Here is a 15,194-nt window from a genome sequence, read left to right on the forward strand (position 1 = left end):
CAACAACCAGACAGACAATTTCTGTCAATACAGCAGACGGCATTGAAGAAGTCTACTCTCTAAATGCAGACCTGTCTATTGTACTTCTCTGAAACATCAACATTTGTTCTGATAAACTACAGATGCAAGTCATCCACATTCTACTTGCTCTGATGACCTATCTTCACCATTCTTCTCCATTCTCTCTTTGCCATTCTCTCTTCATCATTCTCTCTTTGCCATGCTGTCTTCATCATTCTCTCTTTGCCATGCTGTCTTCATCATTCTCTCTTTGCCATGCTGTCTTCATCATTCTCTCTTTGCCATGCTGTCTTCAACATGCTGTCTTCATCATTCTCTCTTTGCCATGCTGTCTTCATCATTCTCTCTTTGCCATGCTGTCTTCATCATGCTGTCTTCATCATTCTCTCTTTGCCATGCTGTCTTCATCATTCTCTCTTGCCATGCTGTCTTCAACATGCTGTCTTCATCATTCTCTCTTTGCCATGCTGTCTTCATCATTCTCTCTTTGCCATGCTGTCTTCATCATTCTCTCTTTGCCATGCTGTCTTCATCATTCTCTCTTGCCATTGCTGTCTTCATCATTCTCTCTTTGCCATGCTGTCTTCATCATTCTCTCTTTGCCATGCTGTCTTCATCATTCTCTCTTTGCCATGCTGTCTTCATCATTCTCTCTTTGCCATGCTGTCTTCATCATTCTCTCTTTGCCATGCTGTCTTCATCATTTTCTCTTTGCCATTTTCTTTTCTTCATTTTCCCTTCTCCATTCTCTCTTCTCCATTTTCTCCACACCTATCTCTTTTCACAATTCTGTCTTCACCATTCTCAGTTTGTTTGATGAACTTGCCCTGTTTGGAATTATCCCTTATAGTTCATTTCAGGTATTTTGATTGAGCCAAAAGCCTTTTGTGTTTTGCTAAAAGTTTCTTTTGATATTTCTATGTTTCTGTCTGGAAAGCAAAATTCTGTTGCAGGCAGTGGATTAATAATAAAAACTGGCAAAAAATGGTTTTTTTTTTTAACTTGTGTACAATAAAAACAAAGATAAAAGAACAAAACTCTATTTCACATTGCCAATATATTTGTTTGAATGGACAAAAAAAATTCTGGCACGGTTTTAGTTATTGACCCAAATTGCGGAATCTGTGTGACCAATAAACTGTTTTTCTGACATTATCATAACTAGGTCAAACCGGATGTTCTCTGTCAAACTTCGTACCAGACAATTCCTGTCACTAAAGCAGACGGCGTTTATTGCAGCAGACAAACTCCCGCCTTTGATACCAACCCAAATGTGAATAGAACTCCCTCTGTTCTTACAGATATACCCACGGCAATATTTCATAATTAAAATAATATCTAGTCAATGATCTGCTAACAATGTGAAAAATATACTGCACAAGAACAATGTTTTAGCGCAAACAGCTGTGCGGGGAGTTCTGTTATTGTTTCAGAAGTTTTGGCACAGTGCGGGAGTATGTAAAATATAAACAATAAAAGGTGTTATGAGGTATGGGAGATGAAATATGTATCTAGAATATTAGGTTTAATAAAATAACTGAGAGAAAAGACAGCCACCTGTCTGAATTTCATATAATCCAGTATCCTGTATCATTTATATGCATGCTTTCTTTATGGAAGCAATAAACACCACACAGTTTGTGCATTTGTCTGCAATTTTCTTATTTTATGTCTATAATCTAAATTATTGAACTAATTAACTTATTTGTTTGATTTGTTGAATAACTTTTTAGTACTGGTTCGGAAAGTATTTCAGTAATAAACAGGCTGGCTATTATCTTATAAGTGTTTCTGGAGACTGTACTGTAAACCCATTCTTCTACAAGTAATACTGCAAGTGTTGTTTCATAAATTATTCGAAATATAAGTGTAGAAAGGCAAATTGTTGTTTTATATTGTTTATTGTTTGTGTCGAGATTCAAACTTGTTGCTCCAAGGACATTAGCACTATCACTCCCCTCACTTACCTTAACCTTACCAGATACCTTAGAAATCGGAGACACACAGCGCCCAATAGTTTATCGATTATTGGCTTGAAACCACTCACCTGCCCCTATTGAATCAGTCTCTGACTACAATACTCAATAATTTTACACCATTAAGTTGACTCATTCCATGATGGACTTTTTTTTTCAATCTTATCATTTTTTAAGAAAAAGTTTCAAAATATGTACTGGCTGAACAGCATGGTCCGGTGGTATGGACGTGATCATGGTCTACATTGGTTGCAGTGGTGGAACCTGTTGCCACCATCAGATGTGGGGTTCATACCTGTATCAAAGTTTGATAGTTTTGTTTCTATTTTAGCGAAACTTTACAGATTATTTTAAATAGTAAATGGAAACTTTTAGCATCTTATCGAAATTGCTTTTTGAAATGTTTTTTCAGGTCAGAGAGATATCATTGTTGAACGTGGGGTCGATGACGACTCTGACGAGATCGAGACAGAAGAACAAAACAAAATACTCGTAGATGATGAGCAGTCTTTGGATAAAAGTTTACATTCTGTTGAAAAGCGGGCGGCATTCAAGTACAAGTTTTTACGAGAGATGAGTTCACCGAAGACAGTTGAGATGTTGGTGGTTGTAGACAAAAACATGTATCATAAGCATGGAGATGCTAATATCACGACATACACACTCACATTGTTTAATATGGTGAGTTTATTGCGTTTTGTCTTTTATGCTTTCTGAAAAACAGTTGGTTGCTGGTAACCATTGTTTTTTCTTCCGGTTATCCTGCCAACTTTACTTACTGTTTATATAGTGCCTGATATTTTTTAGATATTTGGTACATTACATGGACTACTATAATTTATGTGGGCAGGGTTTCATGTTGACTGGGTCAAAGTCAAGGTCAATTAGGCTAAAATTATTTTCCAACTCTGCGATATAGTCAGATCATGGTATTAACTTTGTTAAAGTGAGTATCTGTCAATATTTCAAATATTTTTCTTTTTCTTGCTTAATGGTTCTTGTTGAATATAAATATTAAGTTATTTTTATATACATGCATATAAGGATTTTTTTCTACATACATTTGTATATTAATATTTGTGAATAAAAAGTCGGGTGCAACAATTTATACCCAAGACCTCAAAAGAAGATAAACCCTTTTTTGTAAAGAACCATCCAATATATATGATTTAAAACATAGAATAAAATCTACAAAAGTAAAGAAAGAAGATCACCAAAATAATACTTCCCATCTCATATTCCTATCCCACAGTTAATAACTGCATATAATACAGATTTTTGGCCTGCAATTCTATAGAGAAACACAGCACATCTGCATATGAAATAAAAGTTACAATAAGTTGAAGTTGATTTGCAAAACAGTCAAAATGATTTTTCGTTCTCTCCTATGATACCTGTAAGTTAAACAGCTGAGTATCTCTTTGTTGTAAGAACGAGCTGATTCGAGCTGTCATAAATGTGTCAGAGGTTTCCTTAGAGAATTATCTACTTAACATGCCTCGAATTGCAGAAAACAAAAAAGAATTTGCAATACTTTGTTCTGATATTGTATTCGGATTATTTCTGCAATTCATTGTATATTGTCGAACCAATTATGCCTGAAAGGTATTGTGAATTGCTTTAATTGTTTTACTGATAGTTTTTACATGTTTTGTTATGCCTAGGTTACCTGTACAGATATAAATGTCTTGTACAAATATTGGGCTCATGTCTCATATATTGGGCTCATCTCTGAAGTATAAATATACCTTGTTCATATATTGGACTGAGGCTTGGGTAAAAATATACTGTTAGACTCAAGTTTCATATATTGGTGTAAATATACTTTTTACATACATAATAATTATAATATTGGGCTAGTGTTTATCTATTGGGCACTCAAGTACATAAATAGTTTTACATACATATATTGGACTCATGTTTTATATATTGGACTCATGTCTAAGGTATAAATATACTTTTTACATACATTATAAAATATTGGGCTGATGTTTTATTTATTGGGCTCGAATATTTCAGGTATAAATATACCTTTTACATATATTGGGCTCATGAGTAAAATATTGGATTCATATCTCAGGTATAAATATACATTGTCCTTTATACTCATGTCGTGCCTCACATACATGTTTATTGGGCTCATGTCCCATATAAAAAAAAACCAAGATCATTTCACAAGGTGATTAAATGACTTAAAACTGTATTACTTTTCTATTTTTCTGAAGACTTACTAGGTTTCAGGGTATTGTTATATATAAACTTGTCTTCAGGGATGGTGGTGATACTATATAATTATCTCTGTGAAATGACTTCATTAAATCAGGCAAACTGTACTAATGGTCCAGCTAGCATCATTAAAATGTAGCCAATATGAAGATGTCTCCCTCTTAAATGATACCTTTCCTATATGGTGGATGTTTTATGTCAATGTACTAATTTTGCTAGAGTAGACAAAATTAATTTTCTTGTTTTTTCTGATATCTTGGATGCCACTGACCTTTTTGAACTATATGTAATCAAATAAGCATCAAAATACAAGGATATCTGATTTGTACAGGGGGCATAGCCCTCCCCCAAATCCCAGATTATAAATAGTATTGCCAAGTGTTTTTTGATGTTCATTTTATTTTGTATCATAGGCACAAATAAAAATACTTTCCCTGTTGTCAAAATATGAAACCCCAATGTACGAGCATCTTAATATGATTTTTCTACCATTTATAATATCCCTTTCCCTCTTGTCACAATAAATAAACCCCAGAAAAAATATAGCCAATAATGGAGCATGCTCTATGTTAATCCCTGACTGTAGCCAATCAATAAGCATGCTCTATGTTAATCCCCTGACTGAAGCCAATCAATAAGCATGCTCTATGTTAATCCCCTGACTGTAGCCAATCAACAAGCAAGCTCTATGTTAATCCCTGACTGTAGCCAATCAACAAGCATGCTCTATGCTAATCCCCTGACTGTAGCCAATCAACGAGCATGCTCTATAGTTATCCCCTGACTGAAGCCAATCAATGAGCATGCTCTATGTTTATCCCCTGACTAGCCAACCAATGAGCATGCTCCATATTAATCCCTGACTGTGGCCAGTCAATAAGCATGCTCTATGTTTATCCTCTGACTGAAGCCAATCAATGAGCATGCTCCATATTAAACCCCCGACTGTAGCCAATCAAAAAGCATGCTCTATGTTAATCCCCTGACTGTAGCCAATCAACAAGCATGCTCTATGTTAATCCCCTGACTGTAGCCAATCAATAAGCATGCTCTATAGTTAATCCCACGACTGTAGCCAATCAACAAGCATGCTCTATGTTTATCCCCTGACTGTAGCCAATCAACTAGCATACTCTATGCTAATCCCCTGACTGTAGCCAATCAACAAGCATGCTCTATGTTAATCCCCTGACTGTAGCCAATCAACAAGCATTCTCTATGTTAATCCCCTGACTGTAGCCAATCAAAGAGCATGCTCTATGTTAATCCCCTGACTGTAGCCAATCAATGAGCATACACTATGTTTATCCCCTGACTAGCCAATCAAGGAGCATGCTCCATATTAATCCCCTGACTGTAGCCAATCAACAAGCATGCTCTATGTTAATCCCCTGACTGTAGCCAATCAACGAGCATCCTCTATGATAAGCCCTGACTGTAGCCAATCATCAAGCATGCACTATGTTTATCCCCTGACTGTAGCCAATCAACAAGCTTGCTCTATGTTAATCCCCTGACTGTAGCCAATCAACAAGCATGCACTATGTTTATACCTGACAGAAGATGCGATAATTGGATTTCAGGTACATGTAACTAATACCTGCACTCCAATTAACCCATTGAGCATTTATGGGAATATGATTAATCTTAACCTCTATGCTCCCTCTGTATTTATTTTTCAATGTTTTCTTTTTTGCAGTTGTCACAATTATTCAAAGATGGTTCCCTTGGTAACAAGATAGATGTTGTGCTAGTAGGTCTTATACTACTGGAAGGAGACGAGGTACATTTGTTTAGTTTTAGACTATTTAACTGTGACCTGAAGTTGATTCACCTTTGCCACCAGCATTATGAGCCAAGCCAGCCTGGCAAACCTGTGCACTCTGACCAGGCTCGCTACTGTTGGCAGACCAACTTTAAATTTTCATCTTGAAATCCCTGAAATTGATAATGATCCTTTCCAAAATGGAAGCTTGACAAGTCCATTTAAGAAATTTAGGGGGTTAAAGTTTTAAGTAGCTGACAATGTGTATGTGATTGCATTGATGCTTCTGTCATTTGAAACACTTAATAGACAAATAGCATGGATCCTCTAAGAATGTGCTTTAAATATAAAAAGCTATGTTAAAAGCAAAGCAAAGAGTTCTTTTTTAGGAACGAAATCAATTCTGCCAGTGGTCATTTTCAAAATTTAAAATATTTTGCATATTTCTATATAAACATTTTTACATAGACCTAGATATAAAAATATGCTACATGTACTTTTAAGTTGTAACAATTAAAATACATGCATTCTGTGATATGAAACAACATTTTTTTAATGACATTTTTATGCTTATAGTAAAATGTGACTTGTCTTAGGGACAAGTTGAAAACTTAATATCCAGTTAAATAAAATTGGTTACCAAATTAGGAAGACTTGGGATTTCTTACATTAATTACAGTAAGATCATATGCATTTAACAATATTTACACTTCATACACGTAAATGGGTCTAAAACCAAGAAAAGCAAATGAAATCTGGGTTAATAGAATAAACTTTATTATGTCTTTAGTTATAAATCTTTTTGATTTAGTAGACATATCAGTCATTTTCTGGTAATAAAGTTAGCTAAAGCCACCTGACGTGTGTACTGAAATATCCAAAATTATTGTGGGGGATAAATTTTTGACCGCCCACATGGCAGCAATGGCTACCTAGAGTTACTAGCAGCTATAGGGTGGTCTTTAAGTCTGATATTTGTTTACCTGTGAACATTTTGATTTTAGGTCTTTTTCAAGGGAAGATAACTCATAATTGTGCCAAGCAACACCTTCTTTTATTTTAAATTTGTGTTTGTTAGTGTACTCCCAATAATGTGCAAACTTTGCTGAAATTCTATTTTACAGATTCATTCTAAAGTTGCTTGTGGAAAATGATAGAATTTCTTTTTTTTGGAGTTATGCCCCTCTTTGAAGTATAATTTTTCATTGAAGCATTGCAAAATACATTTTAGACATAATTGTTTTAAACTTTGCATATTGACTGAAAATGAAATGACAGAACATAATTTGAAATAAAATAAAGTATTGGTAAGCTTGATTTGCTCCTGAAATTGACATAAAATAGTAAAAAAATAGGAGCAGATAACTCAAAATGGAACATGGTGACCCTTATTTTTTCATCAATTTGTTTCAATTCATGATTCTTTTTAATCATACAAAGTTAAAGAAAATTCTCTATGCTAGTTTAAATTTCCCTTTTTTGCCTTTGTATGTTAATGACTAAAATTTTCAGTTAGAGTTATGTACTTTATTATGTTTTTTCAAAAAAGATATGTACAAATGACTTTTTGGAGCAATTGTGTAACAATTCGCTACAATTCCTGCAATGCCAAACAATCATTACTCTTTCTTCGCATCATACGAGATACGGCTGTTTTACGACCAAGCCGTTATTGCAAACCCAATTTCGGTTAAATTTGGGAAATAGTTCCATATATATTTTTTATTTATGTTCTTCTGATTACAGACAACCAAATATCTCTCTATACCCTTTAAAAGTTCCAGCCTCATTCTATCAAAGTAACATTTAAGCTGAAAAAAATCCTATTAAAGTTTCACCTTGAGAGACTATATTATAACACAAAAATTATAAGTCTAGATAAATTGTCTCACTTTACAGTACATTTTGTAATGTCACCACCATTCCAAATATTTCTTCTGTCAGATAGTTTTTTCTTGTGTTTAAAGGTATTAAATAAATAACAAGCTTTAATGAGTGAGATAAAATGTATTTAAGACATTATTTTGTAACCCTTTGTTATATAAGTAACAATGATTTTGACAAGACGTTTTAAAGCAATAAATGCTTTAATGAAGTACATGTAGGACCATGATCTTTTTTTTCTGAGTTACTCCATCAAGAAAATTTCTTCAACAAAGTTTCAAAATTAAGTAGAGTCAACTGAAGTGATTTTGAAATAAGATATATGTAATGAAAATTGTGATAAAGTATACCTTTTACAACGTTATGGTTTCTTAGTAACTAACGATTGTAGGGTATCTAACAACTTTCAAAGTTTAAAATTGAAATTAATTGTAAGAAAGTTTGATTTTTTCACCTATAAAGTGTGATTAAGGTACCTTAAAAGATGTTTCGAAATTTCGAAATTTTTACGACTGTATAAAATGTGACAAAATTTACGAGCCTATAATATTATGAACATTGAATTTACAACACGGTTACCTGGGGGTACGTTCACGATGCGACGTTTATTGTCATAAGGCAGACAGATTATCCCGTATAAGATGTTTTTTAAAATAAACCTGTCATTTCGAGCATTTATGAACTATTTCATATTTCGGGCCGAACTGTAAGTCATTTGAAATACGCATTAAATCAAACGATCTTTATATAAGATTATGATCACAAAATCTGATTTCGAAACATACAAAATGTTTTTGTGATGGGTTTTATTTATACACATTGAACTGTTTGTCGGGGGCCACGATATGTTATTCTTTAATAAATATGTCTCATGCGTTATAAATTTGTAACTTTTTCGCTAAATTTGATGTTATAAATACAAAAGATAAATTGTTTGCCAAAAAAATTTAATAGCTGGGTATAACTTTCCAAAAGTCATCTATGCAATTTACTTTGTAAATGAATGATATTAAGAACATATTTTTTGCATTTCTGGAATATTTTTAGGGTGAAAAAATCTGTAAATGCACGCACTGGGAAGTCATCAAATTTGATGTCAATGAGTTTTGCGGTTTGGCCAAAATGTTTCCATTGTATCATATTGAATAAGTTAAATGTCAAGTTCTTGGAAAAGAAATTTATTTTCAGGTGCAATTTTATGAAACATGTAGATTCACACACAATATGTAATTGATACATAATGTATTTATTAAAATTCTGGTTATAGTTTTATTGAAATTTGGCAAAAAAGTTTGTTTGAATACCATGTTTAAAATTGTATGTTTTGAAGGATTGTTTCAGTTGTTTATTCCCTTAACCCCCACCCTGCTGAATTTCTTAAATGAACTTGTCCAACTTCCATTTTAGGGACTGTTCATTATCAATTTTAGGGATATCAGGATGAAAGTTTGGAGTTGGTAATAACTAGGGCCTGGTCATACTGCACAGATGTGCAGACTTGCCCAGGATCAGTTTTTAAACAGTCCATAAATTTAGTGATAACACAATGAAGATTTGGACGTTGGTCAGACAACACTATAGAGTCTGTTTAGACTGTCGAATCATACAGACTGTCCTGCCTCTGTTTAAAGAGACAAAGTGTTTTCAGTCTCGTTTTCAGCATCGGAAGGTTTAAAAATTCTTAGAAACAATTGTCTTAGGTTGCTCATTTAAAGTACTTTTAATAAAGCATTGCTGAAATTAAACAATTAAATTTCTTATATATTACAAATTTAAAACGTACTTTAATAGTTTATCTTATTCCAGATGAGTCGCATTTATGTAATCATTTTTTCACCTACATAAGCATCTATTGTATTTTTCAGCGTGGATTAACCATAGACTACAATGCAGATGATACTTTAAACAGTTTCTGTCAGTGGCAGTCAGTCCTGGTCGGAGCAAATGGCCGTCAACATGACCATGCTATACTACTGACTGGCCTTGACCTTTGCTCATATAAGAACTCCCCTTGTGATACCCTTGGTGAGTTAAAAATAAATATATACAGAAAAATCACATAAAAAATCAGCTCAATGCAGCGGGGACTCAAACCATGGGTCTCTGGATTGCCGGTCTAGTATGCTTACCACTACACCACAATGACCATTGCGTTTCGCTAACTGACCTTATACATTTGAGTTATTTTTAACTTTATTGTGACGTAATCACTTATACTACCATTGTTCGAGTCCCAACTTAGACGTGCAGCTTTTTCCTGTGATTTTTCTGTGTATATGAATATATATAATATACAGAGAGACATCTGAGGTTTTCCCCCACATAGACCAAATTATACAGCCAGAATATTGCCATATGACATTTTACGTAGGCAGTGTGATTCAAACGCCAACTACAAACACCAGGCATTAAGTATCCTATTTTGAGGAGAAATTGGTTGATTCTCATTGCAATTGTCATTAATGAATGGATGCTATGAAAGAAGAATTTTCTCCCATCAAGACCAGATGTTTTCAAAAATTAATCTTATTGCAATAAATATCTTCCTTATTTCTTATTGCAGTGTACTCAATAAAATATATTTATTTCATTTATATTGATATATATATTTAGGATACAGGAAATTCATCGTGTTACTGGAATTCATTTTTGTCCTCACGAAATTGTCATTTTTGTAATCAAATATACCCAGAATGCAACATATTGTACTGTTATTTTCTTTCAGGTGTTATCTTGGCAAGAATAGCTCCTGTTTTTATAATGTTTTTTGTTTTGTTTTATTTTTTTACTGCAATTACAGTGGAAATACAGTTACAATGTTATTGCAGTTGCACCGATTTTTTTTTGCTATAACATTGTTACTAAGCCCCTAGCACATTCTGATTTTAAAGACACTCTATAAACTAAAGCAAAAAAAACTCTTAAAAGTTTGGCAAACTGGATTATATCTTTTGTTAATTAATTCCTTATTCTATAAAATATGTAACATTTTTTTTAGGGTTTGCGCCAATGGAAGGAATGTGCAACAGAGTTCGCAGCTGCACAGTGAATGAGGATACGGGACTGTCAACGGCTTTTACCATAGCTCATGAAGTTGGACACAAGTAAGAAAACTACAGAAACTTTTGATTTTAACTTTTTTGCACTTTCTCGTCATCGAGTTCATTTAAGTGCAAATATCTCAAGTTTCCGGTATCAAAGGGACATTACTAGGGTTGCCAAAATTAAAAGTTTGGCTGGATTGTCCTATCTTGGTTATACTTTGATATAATCATGAGGAAACATAACATATGTCTTTCAGATCTCAGTTTATTTGATATATTTAACCAAAAATTATGCATAATTTTGAGTGTGTTTTAGTAGAATAAATCAATGTTTGAGTTCAGATTAGCAGTAAGTATAGACATGAGGGCTGATAGGCCCTGAGTTACGTGTATAAATCACAATGCATTTGGACAATAAATCATTCATTATTGTACTATATTGCAAAAAAAAAATTGATGTCTATTTCCATTATTACTTGCTTGTGCTAGACTACATTGAGCGGAGAAGTAATTTTAGTGAAGTCATTTGACTTACAGATCAGATGACATATCCTTTCCACAGCATAAATAATAATAGTAATAATGCACCTCAATTTAATAAAGAAATAGTATATATATTATATTAGAATACAAAATACAAAGTCATAATAATACTATTATGTTAATAATTATCATTATAATTATAGTCAAACATGTTTCAGACCACCTTTTGAATATATAAAGACCACTCTTTCGCAAACCTTCATTAATAAAAATACAAGATAGTAAACTTCAAACAAAGACCTCTTGTCTACAAAGGCCTTGTACGGTCTTTTCTTTGGGTGGCTTTGATTCACTGGTTTGACTGTATCTACTATCTTGTGGTTAACATATTTACAAAAGAATTGTTACACTTTAAGCAATATGGATAATGCAATGCTTTTTTATGCTTTGCTTTAAAGTTTTGGAATGTTCCATGATGGGGAAGGCAACTATTGCACTGAATCTGCAGGGAAGATTATGTCACCCACCCTTATGGGTAAAGATGGACAGTTCCACTGGTCAGTCTGCAGTAAAGCCTACCTTATGAGATTTCTGAAGTAAGTATTACACAAGTCAAGATTTTGTCCTTCAAAATACTGCTTTTTACAGCGTCTTAACTGTATAATTTCACAGAAGAAAATAGTTATTTCTGTTAATTGACAAGAAGCATCATTCAAATGAAATTTGTTCATATAGTTATGGCTGTGCTGAAGTATTATTGCTTAGTCTGAACAGATGTAATAGTTTTAACAACATTAATCCATGACTGATTTAAGTCAACATGTAGCACATAGTTCTTTCTTGACCATTTTGTAATAAAGAATAAAATTATGAATAAAATAAGAGTAAAATTATAATTTAAACATATTCCAAATTGAAGAATCTCTAATTTGAATCTAATTATTCAAGCCTATTTCAAGCCTTTATTGGCTCTATCTTAATGCAATGCCACAGAAAAAATAATTGTGGAAAAGAAACTTTTAGGATAATTAATTTGATTTACATTCTACTTTTTCCACAGTACTCCACAGTCAGACTGCCTAGATGACGAGCCAAAACAAGTAGCGGAACTTAAATTTCCAAACAAGCTTCCAGGCGAGTTATACAATGCAGATATTCAATGTAAATGGCAGTTTGGGAGCCGTGCTCGACTTTGTACTTACGACTTTGGAAAAGTAAGCATCTGCTGCATATTCTTTTAAACATTTTTTGTTTTCATGTATTTACAATATCTATTCCAATTATCTTTGAAAAATGATTAAAAATGATGTAGACGATTTTATTTAGATCTATTCCTGTTGTTAAATTTGATATTTATTTTGTTTTGAAGTTTGTTATACATGAGAACAATAGCTTGACTCTAATCCTGCTGGCAGCAACAAATTCTACCCATACAACCAGTGCAGATCAAGGTTATTTGGCACATTTATGCCATCTTATCATAGTTTGCACTGTTTACTATTCAGTCAATTCATATTTTTAAATTTTCACTAAAAATGATGAATGGTTTTGTCCATATTGAAAGATGGACAATTTCAATTAAGATATTTAGTGTTGTATTGAGGGTTAAAGAGTCGCCTAAATGTCAAGATTGACACCTTGTTGCTGCAGATGTCTTTAGATTTCATAGATGTTGTAAATGTACCAAAAATACAGGCTACATTGTTAAAAGATGTGTATACTATCCACAATAATTATTATATGAAGATTGTACCCACATTTATCTTACAGGATATTTGCAAGGCACTGTGGTGTTACCGTGGCAACAAAAGATGTGAAACAAAATTCTTACCAGCAGCAGAAGGGACATCATGTGGCACTGGAAAGGTAAAGTCAAAATACTGTTTATAAGTCTCTTAGATATCAATAAGACCATTATTCATTTTGAACAGAGTCTAAGACATAAAAAATCTAATGATTAACACACTTAAGTGTAGGTCCCTAACAAAAACTGTTTAGTTTATACAGAATTTATTTAAGTTTAATTGTGTAGGAAGCTATAAGCTTATAGACACCCACTGAAATTTTGTTCCTGGAACCGACCATTACTGAGCAGTGAGTCTCAAGGAAACAACAGCTAGCCCCTGAGAGGGTTTGAAACCACATGTCTAGCCATCCTTAGACTTCTAGTCCGATGCTTTAACCACACTTTGAAACAATGTTTAATGAGGCTAAGTGAAAACAATACAGTCGAACCTGTACTGAGAGTCACCACTCTTTTCCACAGTCACCTGTCCTTGACAAAAATAACTCTATTTTATACATCTGTTCAGTGGTCACTCTTAATTTTTATTTCACATGAGGTGAGAATCAATTGAATTTGTTTTATAACACGCCTCTTGGAAGGATCAATGAAATGTGAAATACAATGTATTCATCTAAAATGATGCACTCTTGGGAGTAACTTTCTGTACTGTTTTTTTTACACTTACCAGTGGTGTCGGCAAGGTAAATGCGTTGACTATGGCAATGAGGGTCCAAAACCTATTGATGGCGGTTGGTCAAGTTGGTCAGAATGGTCCGAGTGTTCCCGAACATGTGGCGGGGGTGTCATTACACGTGAGAGAGAATGTTCGAGACCATTGTAAGTATGATATGTATCACAAAGTTTTTGTCTTTTAAACAAGTTTTAAAATTTACCACGCTTAAAATCTTAAAAGGATTTGCCCATCTTTGATTTTAGACAAAACCATTGATCATTTTTAAAGAAAATTCCAAGATATATACTGACTGAATTTCTCAGAGCTCAGACCCTAAGCATTCATCCATATTTATCTTTTCTATCTAATTAAATATTTTAACAGTGAGAATAGTTGTGTACTATTTTAAATGATCGCAGCCTGAAATGCGAGTGTAGAGCCAATTACGTTGTTTAATTTTATGATAAAATCATTTTTCATTGTATTTTAGACCACAATATGGAGGTAAAGCTTGTTTGGGTGAGGACAAAGTTTTTAAGATGTGTAACGTTATAGACTGCCCAGTGGATGCTGATGATTTTCACACAGCCCAGTGTGCCACCTATAATAAACAGCCTTTCCAGGGATGGTATTTGCAATGGAAACCACAAAAACTTTACAATAATGGTAAATGCTTTGTGTACATTATTGGTAAACTTTTTTATAGTGCAAATTGTAGAATGCCATAATGTCCAATTTGTTTTCCTTTTTATCAAAATGGTTATAAGAACAAGAGCACCACATGCGTGCAGTGTTAATGCTTGTCTGTTAAAATCTAAGTAAAAAGGGGTATAACTCCAAAATTATTGCTTTTATAATTATGCCCCTTGTTTAACAACTGCACCTTGTCAAGATTAGCAAATATTCCAAGTTTCATGTTCATAACTTTTAAAATGTTTGAGTAATTGACTACATTTGTTGAATAACGATGACGACAACAACTACATCCATGCGAAATAATTTGTAGCTTGAATTTTTCTTTGAAACAGACAAGCTAAAAAGAATTAATGTAAAATGAAAGTAGTTCTTAGTTTATTTTTTATAAATGGATATATGATGAATTAATGGTTTATAATTTTTGTATGTTATTGTAGAGAATGAGCCGTGTAAGTTACATTGTATAGCAGACACCCCAGATTATGTGTTCACAATCAAACATACAGCCACAGATGGCATGGAATGTGGTATTGACAAGAAGAAAATATGTGTACAGGGTGAATGTCAGGTAAGTTCGTAACTATGACATTTCTTTTAACTCATTCCATGTTTAATGAGTATAATGGGCTTGTCCTTCATT

General features: G+C 33.3%; 1 protein-coding gene across 2 annotated transcripts in view; it reads left to right on the forward strand.

The window, feature by feature from the left end:
* The window catches only part of LOC132757059 (A disintegrin and metalloproteinase with thrombospondin motifs 16-like), a 134,415-nt gene that overhangs the window by 94,428 nt on the left and 24,793 nt on the right, over nt 1–15,194 (forward strand). For both annotated transcript variants that reach the window (XM_060748245.1, XM_060748246.1), the window contains exons 5-14: nt 2,410–2,678; nt 5,923–6,006; nt 9,738–9,897; nt 10,871–10,976; nt 11,858–11,995; nt 12,460–12,613; nt 13,170–13,265; nt 13,874–14,022; nt 14,349–14,524; nt 14,992–15,122. In XM_060748245.1, the coding sequence (XP_060604228.1) occupies nt 2,410–2,678; nt 5,923–6,006; nt 9,738–9,897; nt 10,871–10,976; nt 11,858–11,995; nt 12,460–12,613; nt 13,170–13,265; nt 13,874–14,022; nt 14,349–14,524; nt 14,992–15,122 (1,463 nt within the window). The remainder of the gene's footprint in view (nt 1–2,409; nt 2,679–5,922; nt 6,007–9,737; nt 9,898–10,870; nt 10,977–11,857; nt 11,996–12,459; nt 12,614–13,169; nt 13,266–13,873; nt 14,023–14,348; nt 14,525–14,991; nt 15,123–15,194) is intronic.

Source organism: Ruditapes philippinarum, unplaced genomic scaffold (assembly GCF_026571515.1).
Source record: "Ruditapes philippinarum isolate M1 unplaced genomic scaffold, ASM2657151v2 ctg109_1_1_1_1, whole genome shotgun sequence".
Classification (NCBI taxonomy): Eukaryota; Metazoa; Mollusca; class Bivalvia; order Venerida; family Veneridae; genus Ruditapes; species Ruditapes philippinarum.